We start from the raw sequence: 22,043 nt of genomic DNA, 5'->3' as shown, positions 1-22,043 counted from the left end.
ATGGAAGTTCATGTTTACTGTATTGGATAAGATGGGGTTTGGACCATCCTTTCACTCGCAGATATTGGCATTGTACACTAGCCCCACCGCAAGAATTCGGGTAAACAGGGGTACTCCCAGGCTCTCTCGTTGGGGAGGGGCACTAGACAGGGCTGTCCTTTACCGCCCCTATTATCTGCATTAACAGTGGCGCCATTGGCAGCCCATATTTGTCAAAACCCAGCAATCAAAACGCTACAGGTGGGAGGAGCTGAATATAAAATATCCGTTTGCGGATTACATTTTGCTATGGGTGACGAGTCCTGAGACCACACTCCCGCTTATCATTCAAACACTTCACAAATATGGCGCACTTTCAGAGTTTAAAATGAATGCTTCCAAGTCTGAAATCCTGAATGTAACCTTAGACCCTGATAGGGCTCAGGTGCTGAAAGAATCTTTACCATTTGGGTGGGCTAAGCAATTTACTCAGTACTTAGAAGTTAATATTTGTCCCAAGTTTTCTGATCTGTACAGAATTAATTATCAAGTGGTGTTAAGAGAATTGTCCATGGAACTGGACAGATGGCATGGTCTGACCCACACACAGCTTGGGAGGGTGGCAGTCTGCAAGATGATGTTGCTACCTAGATTTGACACTCCTAGTGCCTATCCCCAGGAGGGTATTGCAGAACTTGCAATGCAATCTATTCCAATGTATGTGGAAGAAACGACCCTCAAGAGTGGCCAAACGACTTCTGATAAGGAAGAGGCATGGGGAAGGCTTGGAGGTCCCAGATCTGAAGCGTTATTACTGGGCTGCACAGATTCGGGCCTGATGACTTGGGGCTTGACCTTTCCGATGTCATGGGTGTGGATAGAAGGGGAGTTGATGGGTAATTTAACCACTAGTCAAATGTTTTGGACTCCTTGGGCAGTTAGGGAAGAAGGGGCATTCAAAACCCCATCATTAAAGGCTCCTTGACCCTCAGGGTGTGGTACTTTTAGTCTCTTGCTTAAAGGCTGCAGGTTTGTGCGATGTGCCCCACTATCAGTGTTGACCCACTTTATAGAAGGGTGGCCGCAATCTGCCCTTCAGGATTGGGAGTCTAAGGGGATGACACACCTGGGACAGGTAATTCAGGAGGGGGGCATGATGGTCTCCTCCGATTTACAAAAGATGTACAACCTGGACAAAAGAGATTTCTATAAGTATCTTAAAATCAGGCATTTCCTGGGTAGTGCCTTACACAGGGACTATTGGTTTAAACCCCCACTCCCATTTGAAGAATTTCTAACAAAAGGCCTTTGACAACCAAAAATGACCTTAGCACTGTATGATTTTCTAAGCTCAGTGGGAGGGGAACAGATGCCATCTTTTATTAGACAGTGGGAGGTTGAATTGGGTCGGAAATTGTCAGCACGAGAGTGGGAATCTATATACAATAATATGGCCCGCTTTACCATCTCAGCAAACTTGACAGAAAACAGAATGGTATAGGTCATGACCTTAGCTAAGTTCTTTCCTGCTGAAATTGGGGAATGTTGGAGGAGAGGCGGGAATTGGAGCACATGTTTCCATATTTGGTGGGATTGTCCATTAATTGGGTTGTTTTGGAAGTCCTGGGCTGGGATGTTTTCCACCATGTTCTCATTCAGTATCACAGCGGATCCAGCTTTATTTTTGTTGCAAGTGGTGCCAGAGGCCATAAGGGTGCTTCTCCCATGCTTAGCAGTTCTCCGTCAGGAAATAGCAAAATGTTGGCAAACTGCGGTAATTCCACAGATACCTCAAGTAATTAGAGCCTTGTGGGAGGCATATTATTTTAGTAAACTTACTACGCAAAGATGTGGTCAGATGGCTGACTTTCAGACAGCCTGGACACTTTCTCCCACTGGTATCAAAAATGGTAAGGGTAGTAGTTTTGACGTTTGGGAAAACTTTTATGTAACATTATTTGGGGATTGACAGTAGGAATGTGAGGAACTATGACATATTGAACCATGCCTATATTTCCATCGTCAGACAGTACTAAGATGGGTTGTGTATTCGGGGGGGGGGGGGGGGGGCAGATAGTTGAGCATTGGGATTGAGACAGTTGTTATATATTGCCATGCCTGTTGCTTTGTTGGGTCTTATATTGGGGATTGGTTTTGTGTAACTTTCTTTTAAAATTCAATAAACACAAAATGGAAAAAAAATACACTGGCAGTTTTAAAACAACAGTCTCCAGATCAAACGAAGTAGAAAACATAAGCAAGAAAATACTCCACTTCTCTATTTATTTAGGTGTAAAGGTTAAAACAACCTCACTATGGAATACTAGCAAAATAGGGGAGGGACCTGAACTCCTTCAGAGAACCCCTTCCCAAGGCTGCCCTAGTTCCCTCTTCATCCTCACTAGCTCTACCGGAATACAAATTCTCCAACTAATCCCAGGAAGGGCTACTCCAGCCAAATCCAGAGCTGCACAGAATGCTAGTCACCATCTGCTGGAGACAGAATACTGATGAGCTGTGGCTGCATGAAAACTTTAGTACAGCAGAGCTCTTAGCTTATTAGTCTTTGTCTCCATCTGCTGACTGATAGACATAATTCATTCATTCTGAGCTGATCTGCTTAGGACAAACAGGAATTGGTGGATTAAAATGCCATGTCTGTTATTGCAATAACACTTTCATTGTTTGTTGTGATGTTATTGCTGGGAACAGACAAGAGAATGCAGAGGACTGCACAGAAGAGTCAAAAAGATGGGGCATTCAAAACATGGTCAAAGTCTTAGCCAGTCATAAAATTATACCAGAGCATACCAATGGCCCTAAGTTTTGTGAATATGAAAAAAAATTACAGTGTAGATATATGCTAATCATTTAGTTTCACTTTTCAATAGGGAAGAAGAAGAGCGGAGTTTTAAAAACAAACCAGTGTGCGCTCATTCCTGGAAAAGCAACAGAACCTGTACATGAGGCCATGATGACTACATACTGGGATTCCACAGAGGAATTGGGTCATGTGTCTTAGGTAAAATATACAGAAGATCTACTGCAGGCATCCCAAAGGTTGTTCTATCAATTCAAAATTAAGATAAAATAATAACTTCTTCTGAAAGAAAAAAAAAAAAAAAAAGGTAAAAGTGATACAGTCCTTACAACCAAGAACAAATCCATATATGCTTCCTCCAATAAGAAAAGGGCTGGGGAAAGTTTCCATGAATGCCCTCCAACACTATCCCCTCATACACCCACCCTATTTCTGCTCTTCTTACATAAAATATTAGTGGTTGGAAACCATATTCCTGAAGATGCAACCTATTAGGTAAAACATTTTAGAAATGACTAAAGAATTTCATTTAAGAGGTCTCATCAATTGCAGACATACAAACTTGAGATTAGTCGAGGAAAGGGCAAAATCAACTCTAAATCACCTGGTTTTCTTAACAACCATGGCCTATTTTAACTCAACACCTCTTGTGTGGGGGTTTTATTTCACACACACAAAGTTACCACAGCCCCAGGCTCAGGTTCAACCAGTATATGGGCTCTGCTCTCAGCATCTTGTAGCAACAAGAGACACTAGTAATGGATCTTAAACATCCAGGGGAGCCCTAAAACCACCACAGAAAGATGGTCTATCAGGCTTACATGGAAGCTCATAGAAATATGATTTTCCATAAGAAAAGATGTTCAAGGAAGGAGTAAGATACAGAGTTGAAGGAGGAAGGCTTAGAAGAAAATAAGTCTCCACCGACACTAGTAGGGCTCATTTTCAAATCACTTAAAACTTACAAAGTTTCGGGGACTTCCAGTTGGGCTATGGAGGAGTGAGGAGATAGTGAATCGCTGCTCCGGACCACCCGAAATAATCAGCTATCAGAATCAGCATTTTTTTCTCCTGAAAGAAAAATCCTATTTACAAAACAACCTTTCTGAAGCTAATTACCAGAGCGGGTGGCTGCCAAATCTTCGCAGGGAGTCGAGAGAAGGGGCGACTAACAGATTCCAAGATGGCTGACAAAAGCATGCCGTTGTTGCCAACACCAAGCTCTCAGTGGGCAGCGGAGATAACGGAGGTCAAAGCGCGGTGGAGCAGACGGTAGAATCCAAATTTCAACGGATCCTGGACAAATGGACGGGATAGAGGAGAGGTATGTGGCAATGGCAGTGGAAGTTCAGGCGGTGCAACAACGTGTGGGGAACATTGAGGACGCAGTGCAAAAGGTGTCGGAGGGGCAACCACAGCTTCTAAAGTGTTTGTCGGCTTTGGAGGAGAAGATAGAAGATTTAGAAAATCGATCCCGCAGAAACAACTTAAGGTTGGTGGGCCTTCTGGAAACCCTCATAGAAAAAGACTTAAGGAAATTTCTGGAGGACTGGCTTCCCAAAGCAGCGGCACTGCCAGATCTGGTGGGTGATTTTCGGCTGGAAAGGGCTCATCGGCTGGGACAGCGTAAAGCGGGAGGAGATTGCCCCAGAGTGGTCATCCTTAGGGTGCTTAATTATACCCATAAAATGCTGTTACTTCAAGCACTGCAAGGGGGGGGGGGGGGGGGGGCAAGCAGATACAATACCAAAATACCCGCATTCTGTGCTTCCAGGACTACTCTGATAAGGTGTCCACAGCCCGGAAAGCTTTTGTGCCAGTGTGCTCCCAATTATTTGATCTAAAACTCCTCTTCAGCTTACTTTATCCTGCGAGGCTGAAAGTAGTGGATCACGGACAGAAATACTTCTTTGATCGGGTGGAAGAAGCGAGAATATTCTTGGACAAGATGGCGGCCACGAGGTCTGAAAAGGACAGATTGTTGGGAGTATCAAGTGCCTAACATGTGCGGGGCGACCTTAAAGTGGCTAAAGACAGGTTGGAAGAAGGAAATAACAGTTTACAGTTTTATTGAAGTTATTAAGTTGGATGGTGTGAGTGGAGTCGCGCTAGCATGGACTGTTCTGGCAAACAAACTCAGTGTATAGCGGGAATCATCCGTTGGTACTTTAATACACCAGCTACGCTGGACACGACAGCATGGAGAGCTATGATCAAAGTACAAGCGGCTGAGGGAGGTGAATCCCTTGCGAGGCAACATACTGGAATTACCCATCAGTCTTGGGGAGTCGGACGCCTTGAAAATGGAGCAATGCCGAGTTACATGGAAGCAGTGGACTTATGTGGACCCGTTATGAACATTCAATAAGAGTTCATAGGAGTTGATTTAACTTCATTTGTTGGATGTTTGTGAGTATGGAATTTGTATGAATGGGGGGGGGGGGGGTGTCAAGCGGTCTCTTCTTTATTAGGAGGGATTTTAATTGTTGGCATAAGTACATATAGCTTTGTTTGGGGTGAGTCTGAATGTGTGGAGTGTGAATTGGCGAGTGCTCCTCGTGCTCTATTATTTCTATTATGGAGTAAGGGGATTGGCTCTTGAGGGTCATTAGTAGGGAGGAGGGTTTGGGGGAAAGGTTCCTATTCTTTGAGTGGGCAGCTCTGGGCCCAGGTACAGAGAGGTTCCGGGTGGCGTACGGAACGGATGGGGTTATGGGAGGGCAGAAGGTTGGAGGGCAGAAGGGTGCAATTCTCAGTAGCCTAGGCAGTTCTGTCCTGGTCTACAGCTTAGTGGGTTGGTCACTTTAAATTCCGGGGGTGGGGAGGGGGGGGGGGGACACTCCTTCAGCTTTTCTGTAGAATGGATGTCAACTAATAGGAATACTGTTCCATGGGAGCGCTTGGGAATAGGTTGAGATGTCAGGGTTAAAGTTCACTACTTGGAATGTAGGTGTATTCACTTGCCAATCAAAAGACAAAAATTGTTAAAAGCACTTAGAGACAGGGGGACCTTGGTTGCCTTTCTACAGGAGACTCACCTCTCAGCAGCGGAACACTTAAAACTAAAAAGGTGGTGGGTTGGAGAAATTTTCGGGGCTCCGGCAATGGGTGTGGGGGGGGTGTAGTGATATCGATCAAAAAGGGACTGCATTTGGAGACTAAGAAGGTTATAGTAGATCCGGAAGGCAGGTTTGTCTTGGCTTCGGTGGTATTGGAAAGTCAACCTCTCCTGTTATGTAATCTCTATGCTCCTAATGTTTTTGAGAAAGAGTTCTTTGTGCGGGTTATTCGTATGATAATTGATCTGGGTGATCTGCCGATAGTATTGGGAGGGGATTTGAATGATGTGGCGGACCCAACTTTAGTTCGCTCTAGGCCAACAGATAGGGAATTGGCTAGGACAGAGAGAGGGGTGAGCTTGCTGGATTCAACACTGGGTTTAGTGGATGTATGGAGGACTCTTAATCCTTTGGAAAGAGATTACACGCATGTATCTAGAGTACATTCCACGATATTACTACTACTACTACTATTTAACATTTCTAAAGCGCTACCAGGGTTGCGCAGCGCTGTACAATTAAACAAGGACAGTCCCTGCTCAAAGGAACTTACAATCTAAAGGACAAAAAGTGCAGTCAATCAAGCTGTTTTCTAGGGAACTTCTAACTCAGGTGGAGGAGGTTAAATAGGCCCGATATTGATTTCCGATCATGCATGGGTTGAATTAGGGTTGCAGGGGAGAGACCCCTCGTCCTTGCGGGATGTTTGGAGATTTCCACCTTTTCTCTATAGGGATAGTCATTTTCTGCCATTCTTGGTTTCCAAGTGGCAGCAATATAAGGATTCTAATGTGCACCATAGATCAAACCCTACCCCGTTTTGGGAGGCAGCAAAAGCGGTCCTCAGAGGGGAGATCATCTCTTATGTCAGTTTCCAGAGGAAAATGAGGCACAGGGAGGTGCTCCGCTTGGAACAACGAGTAACATCGCTCCGGAGACAATATGGGGTAAACAATCCTTACGGGTTAAGACACAATTGTTGGAAGCACAGCAAGTGCTAAACGAATTGTTGCACATAAGGGCGAAGAGGTCTTGGGCTTACTATAAGTATCAACTTTATTGGTTTGCAAACAAGGGAAGCAGATTAATGATCAGGCTCACACACGGCAGTTCAGGACGTCATAAAATATCCACGTTGGTAGACTCAAGGGGAGTTCCGAAGCATGAGGATGGGGCTATAAACAAGGTCCTCTCAGAGTTCTTTGCTAAAATGTATGAGCCGCAGTCTCCACCGCCAATAGCCAGTGAGGTTTAACTCTCTAGTATGGATTTGCCTAGGGTCACAGAGTCGGAGTTAGCCCTGCTGAATGCGCCTATAGCTGTGGCAAATTTCTATGTTCTGGTCAGCAATAGCTCAATTTCGTCCAGGGGTGGTAGGATGAGTAATTATGTTATCATTTGAGAAGGTGAAGTTCAGTGTGCCATGTTTGTGGCAAGAGAGCACAAGAGGAGAGAAGTTGTTCCTGGGAAAATCAAGCATACTGGGGAGGAAATGCATTCTTATTTATTGGACTCAGGATCACCCCCCCCCCCCCCCCCCTTCTGGCACTGGAGGAACAAACTGCATGAGTTAATGACCTGGGAATCTAGGGGGGCACGTTTGTCTCCTGGAAGGCAGCGGAGGTTCCTCGCAATCTGGGAGGCTTTTTTTGAACAAGATATCGCCGTGGGTGCGCAGTCAAATTCTGAATAGGATCCCTTGGGGAGGTTAGGAATATTTGAGAGCGTGGGAGGGTAGGGTTGGGATTTTGTTTAAGATAACATGTGGGGGGAGACCCAAGAGTTGTGGCTTCCCGTACAGATTACGGTTGTATTGCCAATGTTGTAAGGAGGGGGGAAAGTTAATTAGTTTAAGAGGCGTTGGGGGGATAATAGTATTTGAGATAAGTCTTGGAGGCTATCCTTTCATGCTTGGACAAGATGGGAGGCGGGGTGATTCCTTTTTTTTTTTGGTTTATGGTATTTTAAAGGAGGAGGGTAACTCCATCTTGTTGGCATTGAAATAGTTTGTCCTTGATTGGTTCGTGTACAAGTCTGGGTGGGAGGGGGGGGGGAGAAAATGTGGTAATACTTTGAGGATAGAATTCCTTTTTCTACTCTGTATTGTTTTATATGCTGTTCATGTCTGTCAAATCATACAGAGATTTTTGAAGTTGTTCACCTTGCTGGTTTCTCAATAAAAATGTTACAACATAAAATTTACAAAGTTTCATAGGTTACTACAGGCTCATTTTCAAAAAGGAAAAAAAAGGTCTAAAAAGTGGTATAAAGCAGCATTTGGACATTTTCTTCACAAAAACGTTCAAATCAATATTTTTGAAACCTATTTTTTTTTTAGACTTTTTCTATGCAGTTCATCTGAAGTATGTTCAAATCTCAAGAGGGCGTGTTGGGGCATGTTAAGGGCAGGATTTGGGCATTCCAAAGACTTGGATGGTTTTCAGCCATAATGGAACAAAACAAAAATGTCCAGGACTAAACGTAAGATGTTCTGAGCTTGACCTGTTTTTAGAATGAATAAGACACAAAAAAGTGCCCTAAATGACCAGATCATCACTGAAGGAATAAAGGAATGACCGCCCGCCTTACTCCCCTAGTGGTCATTGAAACAGTACATACCAGCCTCTATGACAGCCTCAAATGTTATAGCCAGTCCTATTAAAGCAGCAAGCACATCCTTGGAGTAGCCTAGTGGGCAGTGCAGTGCACTATGGAGAAGGGGACCCAGGTTCATAATCCATTCTAACTGTTGCACTTGTGGTGGAAAGTGTGAGCTCTCCAAAACCCACCAAAAACCTACTGTACCCACATATAGGCGACACTTGCAGCCATAAGAGCAACTATAGTGGTGTCAGTTGGGTACAGTAGGTTTGTAGTGGGTTTTGGAGGGCTCACCATACAATATAAGGGGTTAAGGGTGAGATGTGCACCTTGCAGCTTATATGTGAAGTCCACTATAGTGACCCCTACTGTGCCCCACTACTCTCCTGGGGTTTGTGTGCCCAGTTTACTAAGAATGCTGACTCCTCCTACATCCCAATGACTTGATTTTGTACATTTTTCACTTGGATTTTTTGTTTTCAAGAATGGACCAAAAAGATAAACGCACAGGGCACAAAGACATGTAGCAAATAGCCATTTTAGTGGGGGGGGGGGGGGGGGGGGGGGAGACGTTTTTCTGTTTTGAAAATGGTCATTTTCACTACTTGATTTTTGGACATTTTCAGCAAAACATCCAAAGTCAGACTTAGACCTCATATCAAAAATGCCCCTCTATGTAACTTTGTAAGTCTAATTGCTTTGAAAATATGCCTCTAGTGGATGCTTTTGAACAGCTATTAGAAGTGATGGCAACCAAAACAGAAATTAAGGCAATCTGGGACAAAGGGGAGCATGGTATGGGAGAAGGAAGGTGTTCAGAGATCGGAGCATGATCTGCTGTGACACTGTAGGCAGGGGCAACAGGGCTGATTGGAACCTCAGTACTACTCCTAATGCCCTTTCAGGGCTGACCCCATAGACACTTGAAAGGTCCTGCCAAGCACTACTCAGGCCCCGCCTGCACCTGTGCATTTGCCCCTACACTGGCAACCACCCACCAGGTTCCTCCTTACCTCTGAGAAAGTACCCAACCTGCAAGCTACTACCTGGTGATTTCTAGGAATACTGAGACCCCACAAAACCTAGGAGGTTACAAAGTTCCTAGAAAGTCATCTACAGGACAAATACAAAAATATGCTGGGATCAATTACCAGCCATAGACACAGAGAGCTAGTGAACTGGAAATGTTGTTAATAACAAATCAGACACACTGAGCTAAATGAACTAAAAGTAAGATTTAATTCTGCAAATAAAACAAGTATCCATATCAAATTACCTTGACTAGTTTCATTGTACTTTGCCTGGGGAGGTTCAGGACAAACTGTCCTCACTAAGACATGTGGAACTTGGACAGGACATTAGCATAGATCTGCTCCCTATATACTCCCAAGATAGACTGGAGTGATCCAAAAAAACCAAGGCTAGTCTCCTCTAGAGCTAGTAATGCACAGTCAACCAATGACAACCCAGAGATCTGGTTTCCCAACTATTCATCACCTTACAATTCCTGACCAAGTCTCATTCGGAATGTTGCAAGGGTAAGAATAATATCTGTCGGCTCTCTTAAGGGAAGAAATTAGGCTGCCACCTGCCTTCAAGAAAAAGGAAGTCTTGTTGCACATAAAGCATGATGCACCACAGTCAACAGCTATTTTACTGCTATGGCCACAAAGCCCAAAGCTATAAAGGAATGCTGAGCAACTAGGCTTGTGGCAGACAGAACATTTCTCTGTTCCTCCAGTTAGTGTACCTTTGTTTAGCAAATTTGCAAGTCTTTCAACTACATAATACAGTCACCTGCAGCATTTCATGAGGTGAACTTCCCTGTTCTCCCAGCCCTTGTATGCTGTGGTTAGTAATCTGGCAGGTCTTTTCACCACACAACATGGCTGCCTGCTCTCCCCTTCCTTCAATCCATATACCTTGCTTTGTGATTTGGAAGGTCTTCTTGCTGCATAGCACAACTGCCTGCAGCATCTCATGGGGCGATACATGAGCCTTGAAGTTTCGGAGATTCCAGAGTTTTCTCATCAGCTCCCCAAACCGTTGCACCAGCAAGAACATAATGTCTCCGGGAGGACGCTTAATTCCACGGTAATTCTCCTCCTCCAGGAAATAATTCCGCAGTGGCGGCACATTGGAGAGCGCCTGTGGGGGTGTCAAAGAAGCACATCAGTCACTTGTACTGGCATAATCTTCATCATTACTTTATTGAAAAAGTTAAAGGCCAAGACCCCCAAAAATATTATTGCTATCTTTAAAAGGGTACCCTGATCATGAGTTACATTTTGAGAAGAATTTATAGCAAATGATTTAAGCTCATCCATTTAAGTGATAAGAGTAAAATGTTACAGAAAACTTCAGATATGTCTACCAAAGGTCAACGTCACAAGTCAAGATCTATTGGCTGCAGCTGTCTACTCCTGAAAGCTTCCCTTACATTTGTATTCTATTCCACCGACTTCATACCAATGGGCAGTGTTAATGCTCATCTCATCTCTGCTGATTTGCAAACAGAATGTTTTAGTAAACACATAACTCCAGCTTTAACCACTATCTTAACAACCCCCTTTCCCAAAAACTGTCCTCTCCACTGAAGAGTCAAGAGCCTTATGCTACCAAGACCTGGTTTGTACTTCAGGTTACAAAGTTAGAGTCCTAGTTCAAATCCCAGGATTATGGCAGGTTTAAGAAAACTAAAGGTTCAGAGATCACTAACATCTAGTGTCACAGCCTCAGACTCCGATTGATCCAAAACTGTAAAGCAGGGCAATGGTCAGGAGAGATTCTCAGTTGGTCCATATGAATATAAGTAAAATTGAACTTGGTGTGGGATAATTCTGTTAGACTACAAAACTATAAATAAATGTAAATCTAAAATTGATACCCCAAAAGTACTGCTGACCCAAAATGCAAATGCATCCCTAAAGTCCCCTGAGATATGGGGGCTTCACTTCTGTCTTACCACTCTCTGCTTCAGGTTTTGGTCATACCTGGAGTATCGCGTTGGCATAATCATTGGCCTTGATATTGTTCAATCCCACAATGCCTGGTAGATAGGTGGTACCATCATAGGCTCGGCAGAGTTTTGCTTGTTTGTCCAGGCTGGTGATCTGCTGCTTTGTGAATGTTGGCTTTAAAACATACTGAAGGAACCACAGAAAGGAGAAATTAGGTTTTATCTGATAATTTTCTTTCCATTAGTCTTTCCCACTATTCCAAAACTTGTAGGAAACTTGTGTCCATCAACCAACAGGTGGCGATAGAGAACTGAAAACTAAGCCAAGACATATCACTCTTGGCATCCAGTCCAGCTCCTCAGTATTTACGTAGACAAGAAGCAAGGAGAAACTCAGAATAAACAAACAACCTTAAACAACTCACTAACCTAACGCTAAACAGATGAGCAAACCTATGTGGACCTCTCTCATCCCTGGACAACTTGTAGAGAGAACAAGAGAAAGCAGCATACAAGGTGAGTGTTATTATTTGACCATTACTTCACACAGACTAAATATCACAGAAACCTTAGGTGGGCCAGAGGTAGAATAGTGGGAAGGACTAATGGAAAGAAAATTATCAGTAAGATCTAATTTCACCTTCCATTACATAGATCTCCACTATTCCAGAACCTGTGGGATGTTTAAGAGCAATCCCTAGAGTGGGTGGGATCCTGGCGCCATCACCACCCTAAGGACAAAGCCCCAAACTAGCTTCCAAGCACACCAAAACATCCACTCTGTAGTGCTTGACAAAGGTATGCAGCAATAACCATGTCGTCGCCTTGCAAACATCTGCCGGTCACAGTAAGGTAGTCTCTGCTCAGGACATTGTTGTATGCCTCGTAGAATGAGCCCACGAGGCCCAAGGAGCCTGCTTCTCCACAAGCAAATAAGCAGATGCAATAGTCTCCTTCAGCCATCTAGCAATTATGGGCTTGCAGGCCATGAAAACAAGCTTCTGTTTACCAAAAAAAAAAAAAAAAAAAGTCTGTCTGATTAGCGAAACTCATTCATGACTTCCACATATCTAGTGAGGACTCTACACTTCATGGAAGAATACAGAGTCTCCTCATCCTCTCTGTGAAAGGACGGAGGTTTCACATATTGATTGAGATGAAATGCTGATACCACTTTCAGAAGAAAGGAAGAAACCATGTGAAGGGAGACACCTGCCTTTGAAAAAGCACAGAAAGAGATCCCAACAAGAGAGAACCTGAAGCTCCGAAACCCTATGTGCTGACGTAACAGTCACCAAGAATGCTGTTTTAGCGTAAGATCTTTCAAGAAGGCCTTCCAGAGTGGCTCAAAAGGAGGCTTCTGAATATCCTGAAGGACTAAATTAAGGTTCCATGCTGGTCACGGCATACAAAAGAGGCGGCAAGCAGCCCAGTCCCAACCAGAATCAAATGATTTCTGAGTGAGCTGCAAGAGACATTTCTCTAGCTGGCTCCTGAAACAGGCCAAAGCCACAACCTGAACTTTTAAAGAACCCAATGCCAATCCTTTCTGAAAGTCTGTCTAGAGAAATGCTAGGATGTGTGCGATCTGAGAAGCGAGATAAATCCGTGCTCAGAACACCAGCCCTTGAATGTAGAACACCATGAATGTAGAACACTTCCGAACCTCAAGCAAGGTAGCAATGACCACATCAGAATAAGCTTTATGTCTCAACTAAACCCTTTCAATGGCCAAGCCGAAAGATCAGAGGGGCACAGATCCTCCATGTGCACCGGACTTTGCTTCATAGTAACATAAGAATAGCCATACTGGGTCAGACCAATGGTCCATCTAGCCCAGTAACCTGTTTCCAACAGTGGCCAATCCAGGTCACAAGTACCTAGAAGAAACACAAATAGTAGCAACATTTCATGCTACCTATCCCAGGGTAAACAGTGGCTTCCCCATGTCTATCTCAATAGCAGACTATGGATTTTTCCTTCAGGAACTCGTCGAAACGTTTTTTAAACCCAGATACACCAACCGCTGTTACCACATCCTTCAGCAATGAGTTCCAGAGTTTAAATATTTGTTAAGTGAAAAAATATTTTCTTCTGTTTTAAAAGTATTTCCATATTGCTTATCCCAAGCTATGCTGATTATTCTTTGAAAACCTAATAAAGATATTTAAACATAAAAGTATTTCCTGGTGGATCATGTGGTATTTCCATATTGCTTATCCCAAGCTATGCTAATTATTCTTTGAAAACCTAATAAAGATTTAAACATAAAAGTATTTCCTGGTGGATCACGTGGTGCGATGAGCTAGGATGGACACATCCTTACCTGGCTCTGAGGAATCCCATTCTGAATTTTAAAATATTTGGATCGATTCGCTCCCTGGATTTACAAATTTCTACTCTCTGACTGTATGAACCTATGGACAAGTATCTTACCCAGGACACAGACACAATCACAGAAAAATCTCTGAGGAAAGAGAAAAAAACGTCTGGAGCCCACGGAGGGAAATATGTCGAACGGTGCTGGCACCACACTATCGCAGTTCATGGCTTCAGCACTTTCTGAACTTACTACAGCATTATCAAATATTAGACTCAAAATTAGAGCGTATATCTGCTAAAACATCCATCCTGTAGTGCTTTGGAAGCTCTTTTATCTGAAGTCACAGGACAAACAAATGATCCACTCCCCGGATTTACAAATTTCTACTCTCTGATTGTATGAACCTATGGACAAGTATCTTACCCAGGACGCACACACAATACTACAGTACTACTTTCACAGAAAAATCTCTGAGGAAAGAGAAAAAAAAATGTCTGAAGCCCACGGAGGGAAATATGGCGAATCGCAGTTCACGGCTTCTGCACTTTCTGAACTTACTGCAGTGTTATAAAATATTCTGGACTCAAAATTAGAGCGTATATCTGCTAAAGCATCCATCCTGTCGTGCTCTGGAAGCTCTTTTATCTGAAGTCACAGAACGAACAACAGTACTGGAAACCAGAGTCTATGGCAGAGGAGGAAGTTACCAGCATGAGGAAGAAACTTCTAGACCTCCGTTCACAGGTCATAAAACACCATGATAAATTAGAAGATCTGGAAAACCGGTCCAGACGTGAGAACTTACATTTTCTGGGTTTTCCTGAGTCAATATCAGACAGTAATATCCTTTCAGTATTAGATGACTAGATAACCACAAACTAACTTATGAGGAGGAGCGGGGCCTATGCGCCTCAATAGAACACACCACATGAGCCACCAAAGAGAAAGGGCAACCGCGTATAGTGATCACAAAATTTTATAATTACCAGCATTGCGTAGAAGTCTCACGGTAACACAGTGCAAAGCGGAGCTCGTTTATTTATGACGTTCTCTCAATTCAAATATTTCAAGATTAGTCAGCAGATTTGATGGAAAAGAGACGGAAATATCACCCTTTCTGCTCTAGCAAAGAACATACGCTTTACGTTGGTCTATCCTGCAATACTAAAAGTGCATCACAACCGAAGCTGGCACCAATTTGATGCGGTGGATAAGGTGCAGAACTTTTTTCAACATCTGAACCAACTTCCACCCGGAGACCAGGGACTATACACAGATCCCAAACGCATGGAACCTGGTCTCGCATAGATTACATATTAATTAGTCACACACTTTTCTCTTCCGTCAAGTCAGTGAATATTGATTTAGAAATATCATCGGACCACTCCATGGTCAGATTAGACTTGGAAGCTCCCTCTCAATATCATAAATCTCCGGGATGGCGCTTTCCAGTTTATTTGGCCCCAAATTTTGAATTTCAGCAATACCTTCAAGAAAAATGGGGACAATTTTTTAACTCACAACATACAGCATGTAGAACGGCCCCAGTTATTCTGAAACACTGCAAAAATGGTGCTATGGGGTGACATAATTGCATACACTAGTACATGTGAAAAGAAGCTGTCAGCTAGCATATGCAGTTTGGAAGCTCGACTGCAAAAGGATCATACAGAATTTCTTAAAACACCTACTAAAGCTAAGAAGGACATCTACATGTACGAACAGATTGCCTTAAATACTTTGTTGCATGAGCACATTACCCATAGTATGATTTATAGAAAAGTAAGTTCGGTAACAAGTCAAGCGCCTGTTAGCGCGGGTGGTAAAGACGAAGTGTGTCCTGTGTTATAACTTCTCTCAAGGACACCTCATGTAAGATTTTTAACAGTCACGATAAACTTTCTCAAATTCTTGTAAAACATTTTCATAAACTACATGCTGCTGGTCCGACAGGAGAACCACAACTTATGCAGACCTTCTTAGAGCAGGCTCAACTTCCCACTTTATCTATAGAACACTCACAAACCCTTAATGCGCCCCTTCAGGCTAAAGAACTGCACGATGTGATCAGATTGATGAGATCTAATTCAACCTCTGGGGAGGATGGGTTTTCTGGGGAATTTTACAAGATTTTACAACCTCACGTAATATGCCCCCTTTTAGCATATTATGACACAATAATGGAAGCAGGTCACTTTCCCATGATTGACAAATACGGCCCTCATAACACTTATATCAAAACCCAATAACCCAAAAGAGGAAGCAGATTCATATAGACCAATTTCTCTTTTGAACGTTGATATTAAATTAGCTAAGGTGATGGCCTCCAGGTTGGCAACTTACCTGCCAGGGTTGGTGTGTGACTCTCAAGTAAGTTTGGTCCTTTCCCACCAATCAGTAATTAATGTAAGTTATTACTGAGCATGGCCCATTGCGAAAGGAAAGAAATAACAGCCCTGGTAGCGAGTTTAGACGCAGAAAAAGCTTTTGATAAAGTTAGATGGACTCACCTTTATGGACTATTAGGTAAAATGGGTATTACTGGATGGATTTTACAAGCAATTCAATCACTGTATCATAACCCTCAGTCGCAATTGATGGGTAATGGGGATAAGACACCTTCTTTTTCTATCTTGCAGGGAACCAGGCAGGGGTGCCCTCTTTCCCCTTTGTACTATCTCTGGAACCACTACCTAGAACTATCAACACCACCACATTACAGGTTGACAGTGCAGGGACATAATGTGAAGGCCTTAGCCTATGTGAACAACCTCCTAATATTTCTGGCACACCCTCAGAAGGCCCTTTCGCATCTGTTAAACATCATACACAAATTTGGAGCATTTTCTGGATTTTCTTTGAATTTGCAGAAATCTAGGGCCCTCCATGTTCAGGCTCTAGTGTGCACATCGTGTGGTGATTTTCCATTTCAATGGGAAGATATGGCAATAAACTATAAGGGGATGGATATCCCAATAGATCTAAGTTGTATAGTAAGAATGTACTACTATTGTTGGAGGATACTAGGGTGAAGATGCACCATGCTGCCATCAACCATTTCCTCCACATCCCGCAGGATTCCCGACTTGCACGCGCTGCAACGCCCTGACGCTGGTTAGTGGGTCCCACAGTGGAACTACCATTTAACTGCCTTTGCGGGAGTCACTATTCACACCAGCTTTCATGCCCCCCCAAACGGTTCAGAGTCAAACTTTAGTCATACTTACCACTGCCAGCTGTTCCCCCCCAAGCTGAGTCTCTATAAGTCTTACCCTAAATAACAAAGGATCAGGACTGATACTCTGTCCCATGCTCTCCAGCAAACCTCTCCTTCGCCTTTCTTTTTTTTTTTTTTTTTTAAAAGGTTGTTGTGCTGGAAAAGGAAAGCTCCACAGGAACCAGAGGAGAGGTGACGGGAGGGAAGAAGTAAATTCACAGGGCACCAGAGACTGAAGACCTCCAGATGTGATTCTGCAGATTCAAGCCACCTGCAAAGCTCAACTGAACACCAGTTGACCAACTGGACCAGGAGCAAATCACTCAGAACCAGAAGCTGAAAAGTGTGTCCATCCACAATACTGAGGAGCTGTACTGGATGCCAAGAGACATGTCTCAACTCAGTTTTCAGTTCTCTATCTCCACCTGCTGGTTGATGAATACAACCATTCCACAGGTTCTGGAACAGTGGGAAGCTACATAATGGAAAAAGAATTTTATGAGATGTCTCCTACAATCTATGATGGAAGTTAACAAGCACTAGGAGAAATGTCTCTTACCAACAGGATATAATTTCTCTTAGACTAGTACTTTCTAAACTTTTACCTTGAATGGGCTGTGTCAGCATTGCCTTGCAGCTTAGTAAATAAGGGGGGGGGGGGCGGGGTTTGGTGTCCTGACACACAGTTTGGAAACCACTGTCTTAGGGCATAAAAGTTAATTTTAAATCTGTGGACTAATTCCTGGTATATTTTTGTTAATAAAAACTACATTTCCAAAACATTCCTTCTCAAATCCGGAACTCAAGAGAGAAACAGAAACTAGGCAGGAGAAGGTTATAGCTAAGAACTACTTAAGTTTTCCTCTTTTAGAGACCGACACTTTGAACCACTGCTGCCAATTTTCCCTTCACCTGTCCTAAGGAGCTCCAATACTGTGCCAGCTTCCATGATATTTAGGGGTCATTTTCTATGGGCGTTTCTAGCATTTATCCCTTAGTCTGTTTCTATGGTGCTAGATTACTCCAATCATATTTGGATTAAACAAGTTAATTCTAAAATTGTTACTCTATGCTAGACTGCCTACTTGATTTCTATGGAGTGACTCTTTAGAAACTGACTCCAAAAGGTTCAGTGTCCTGACCTTATTCTATCACTTGAACTATCCTCAAAGTAAGCCAACATAAAAGGATGAGAAAAGAGTACCGTGATATCCTCTAAGGAGGAGTCAATGATCTCATAATTATCTGGTAAACAATAGAACTTCAGGGTGTGCAAGTTGAGGAAGACATGATGGCTGAACTGCACACTGTGGATGTAGGCATGAGACTTCAACCCCCGACCTGCAAAGAGAAGAGAGCAAAAACTGCCATCAAAAGAACGCAACAGAAACTGAAATTTCAGAAAATACAGACAAGTGAAACACAGAATACCGGCTCATAGGTTACTTAAGACCAGTACAGGCAGGCTTGCTCACTTGACATTCCATTTTTCACTTTTACTGTCCAAAATGGACTCAAATATGTTTGTCTAGGTCCTGGGATCTCCTTTCACAATAAAGGATGTGGACAGAAGACCGGGGCAGCCCAAGCAAGCTAGAACAGATAACCTGTCTCTAGTTCTTGGGTCTCTGGCTATCTGCTCTTGGTCCCTCAGCTATATGGTAAGCCATATTGTAGAAAATCTTTAGCATCATATCTAAGTTAGTTGAATGTTCTAATGCATGCATGCATCATTAGTATTATGCTAACACTGTAATATATCTCTGGTATTTGAAATCCAGTGCTGTTAAATGTGAATGCTTTATTGTACTTATGTTTATTCAACTATTGTTATGCTGTTAACAAAATTGTAAGTTTTATGTTAAACTGTACCTGCTATATAGAGAGATATATAGAGAGACAGAGAGAGAGAGAGAGAGAGAGAGAGATGTTCCTTGGCCAGAGTTAGTAAGATGACAGGACCAGGTCCAACCTAATAAACTGAGTTTTCTCCTTCCAGGCTTCCAGAATTAAACACTATGGTGCCCTTTTACTAAAGCTTAGCAGGTGCTACCGGATATTAGGGTGTGCTCAGGGCCATGTGGCCCACAGGTATAAAATAGGATATACCAGCATTCAGGGGCAGATGATCTAAAGCAAACGCTGGCGCTAGAGGCTGTTAGCACCGCACTAGCGCCGGCGTTTGCTATCGCCCCATGATCAGAGCCCTCGAGCGCGTGACTTTTCTTTGCACCGCTTCCATTTTTTTTAACATCCTTCGCAAGGTACGGCCTCCAAAACTGAACACAATACTCCAGGTGGGGCCTCACCAACGACATGTACAGGGGCATCAACACTTCCTCTTTCTTCTGCTGATCACACCTCTCTCTATACAGCCTAGCAACCTTCTCGCTACAGCCACCGCCTTGTCACACTGTTTCGTCGCCTTCAGATCCTCGGATACTATCACACCAAGATCCCTCTCCCCCTCAGTACCTATCAGACTCTCACCGCCTAACACATAAGTCTCTCTTGGGTTTCTACTTCCTAAGTGCATCACTTTGCATTTCTTCGCATTGAATTTTAATTGCCAAACCTTAGACCATTCTTCTAGCTTCCTCAGATCCCTTTTCATGCTTTCCACTCCCTCCCGGGTGTCCACTCTGTTGCAAATCTTAGTATAATCCGCAAATAGGCAAACTTGACCTTCTAACCCTACGGCAATGTCACTCACATATATATTGAACAGAATCGGCCCCAGCACCGATCCCTGAGGCACTCCACTACACACCTTTCCCTCCTCTGAGCGAACTCCATTTACCACCACCCTCTGTCGTCTGTCCGTCAACCAGTTCCTAATCCAGTTCACCACTTCGGGACCTATCTTCAGCCCACTGAGTTTATTTAAGAGCCTCCTGTGGGGAACCGTGTCAAAAGCTTTGCTAAAATCTAAGTAGATTACGTCTATAGCATGTCGATGATTTAATTCTCCAGTTACCCAATCAAAGAATTCAATGAGATTCGTTTGGCACGCCACACTCTAGTTCATCACATCCACCATCTGCTAGACAGAAAATGTCAGCAAGTATCTTTTCTGCACCACTCCTTTACTACTGTGATGTTATGGTAGAGCAGCATAATGCCATGCATCTGGACTGCTCTAGTGGCACAATAAGGAAGTCAAATTAAGCAAGCCTCTCTTGCCATTTCACAGTTATGAAGCAGCCAACCTATATTAGTCTCTCTTCTCAGTTCTTCCCAAATTTGTTACATCAGAGATCTATCTGGCTCAGATCCCCTCTTTATTTCCTTTTTGATGAGCTTTATCGATGATCTGTCACATATACATTTTTTTAATTAACTCTTGTAAAACACTGGCATATGATTGCAATCCACTTTTTACATTTATTCTTGTAATTATGGAATATGTAAATTAAGAGTTTTAAAAAAAGATTTAGCTGGAAAAGGTGGTAGTGGACTATTTACGTCACAAATATCAAATGTCCACATAAAAGGAGACTATTCTATTGGACAACCGCATGAAGAAACGTGTACAATCCTAGAAAACGCTACAAGATCATCAATGCTGTTTCTAGAACACAGTGGGACTCATTTTCAAAGCGTTAAGATTTACAGAGTTCCATAGGTTACTATGAAGCATATTTTCAAAACAAACTTACAAAGTTACATAGGTTACTATGAGGCATATTTTCAAAGCACTTAGACTTACATAGGGGTTCATTTTCAAAACACTTGCCTTACAAAAAGTTCCACAGATTATTAAAATGAGCCCCTATGTAACTTTGTAAGCCTAAGTGCTTTGAATATACACTTCTATATAAATGATCTACACAAACGATTGCCAAGTAGTTCAAATGAGCTTCAAGTGGTGTCTTCTAATTCAGTTAAAATTTCTTTTTCCTGCAATACTTCAAGTGAGTGATGAAAAATGATCTTCAATGAGGCACAAGCAGCTTCACATTTTCCTCAGATATAACTAGATCTTAAGAGAAGTCGAGACACAGAGGGACTCAAGGCTTCTAATCCAAGGGCTAACACAATGCTGCACTCACCTTGGAAGTACTTGCCACACACTAAGCAGGCGTAGACATTTATGTGCGAGAGGGAGATGGAGCACAGCTTCTCAAAGTCAAAGTCCAGAACACTCCTGAAGTGGAAAAGCAGCAGTTACCAAGATTGAAAACAATTGTTGTGTATAAAGAAGCCCTCTGGGGATAATACCCTGTCATACCACATTTCAAAAAACTAGAAATGGCAGAATTCACCAGTGTGTTTGTAAGGAACGCTTTAACAGGAAACAATTGTTATTGAACAAATACATATAAATACACTAACTCAAACAGAAACACATGTTCAAAATTTTTAAGAGGATTCATTTCCAACCCAAACTCCCCCCGCCCAAACCCTTCATATCCATCTGTCCAAGAGTTTTATAATGAATCTGGACAGGATCAAATCGCCAACCTAATAAACAACTTGTGTAGGCAAGGATGGCAAATACAGAGCTATGAACATACCAAACCCCCCCCCCCCCCCCCCCCACCTTTATGATCTCAACCTAAGTCACATCCCGTTCCCACCCGACCGTAACCAGTACCTATTAACTACAATTAAGGTGTCCCGTTGCCTGGACTCTTATGATCCCAGGTCACCACAGAATAATAATGTCTATTTTGTAACCCCTCCCCCCAACCCCACCCTGGCAGAGAATCCCAATGTAATTCTTACTAAAAACTTATGAACTTAGGAAACACTCAGGAACCTATTTAATACCACACTTCTTGCTTTGTGGGAAATAGTTTGCAGATAACAATTCCAAAATAGACATGAAGGCTCTTCTTCTCCTTGAGAAATTCTGAGCAGCCCATGCTTCCCAAAGCATTAGTTCATGCAATCTGTTTCTCCAATACCAGAAGGAGAGAGGCGCCGCTTCTATCCAATGCTTAAGTATGCATTTCTTCCCCAATGTGTAAGCTTTGCCAAGTAAAAAAAACATGAATTTTTGTCAGAGATTCCATAAGCCTCCCTTTTATTCAACAAAACTCCTTTCCAAGAAAAAATGACATGGTGTCCAAAAAGAGTCC

General features: G+C 42.9%; 1 protein-coding gene and 1 long non-coding RNA gene across 2 annotated transcripts in view; one reads left to right on the top strand and one right to left on the bottom strand.

The window, feature by feature from the left end:
* Positions 1 to 22,043, bottom strand: part of USP39 (ubiquitin specific peptidase 39) — a 113,749-nt gene that overhangs the window by 74,325 nt on the left and 17,381 nt on the right. The window contains exons 3-6 of the mRNA XM_030201688.1: positions 21,012 to 21,106; positions 18,164 to 18,300; positions 11,454 to 11,606; positions 10,383 to 10,608 (exon numbers count right to left, since the gene is read on the bottom strand). Of these exons, the coding sequence (XP_030057548.1) occupies positions 10,383 to 10,608; positions 11,454 to 11,606; positions 18,164 to 18,300; positions 21,012 to 21,106 (611 nt within the window). The remainder of the gene's footprint in view (positions 1 to 10,382; positions 10,609 to 11,453; positions 11,607 to 18,163; positions 18,301 to 21,011; positions 21,107 to 22,043) is intronic.
* On the top strand, positions 6,127 to 13,988 carry LOC115469244. Its single transcript, XR_003941975.1, has 3 exons — positions 6,127 to 6,212; positions 12,272 to 12,274; positions 13,976 to 13,988. It is a non-coding gene; the product is annotated as an uncharacterized LOC115469244 (long non-coding RNA).

Source organism: Microcaecilia unicolor, chromosome 4 (assembly GCF_901765095.1).
Source record: "Microcaecilia unicolor chromosome 4, aMicUni1.1, whole genome shotgun sequence".
Taxonomy (NCBI): Eukaryota; Metazoa; Chordata; class Amphibia; order Gymnophiona; family Siphonopidae; genus Microcaecilia; species Microcaecilia unicolor.
This window is presented reverse-complemented; position numbering and strand designations above follow the sequence as displayed.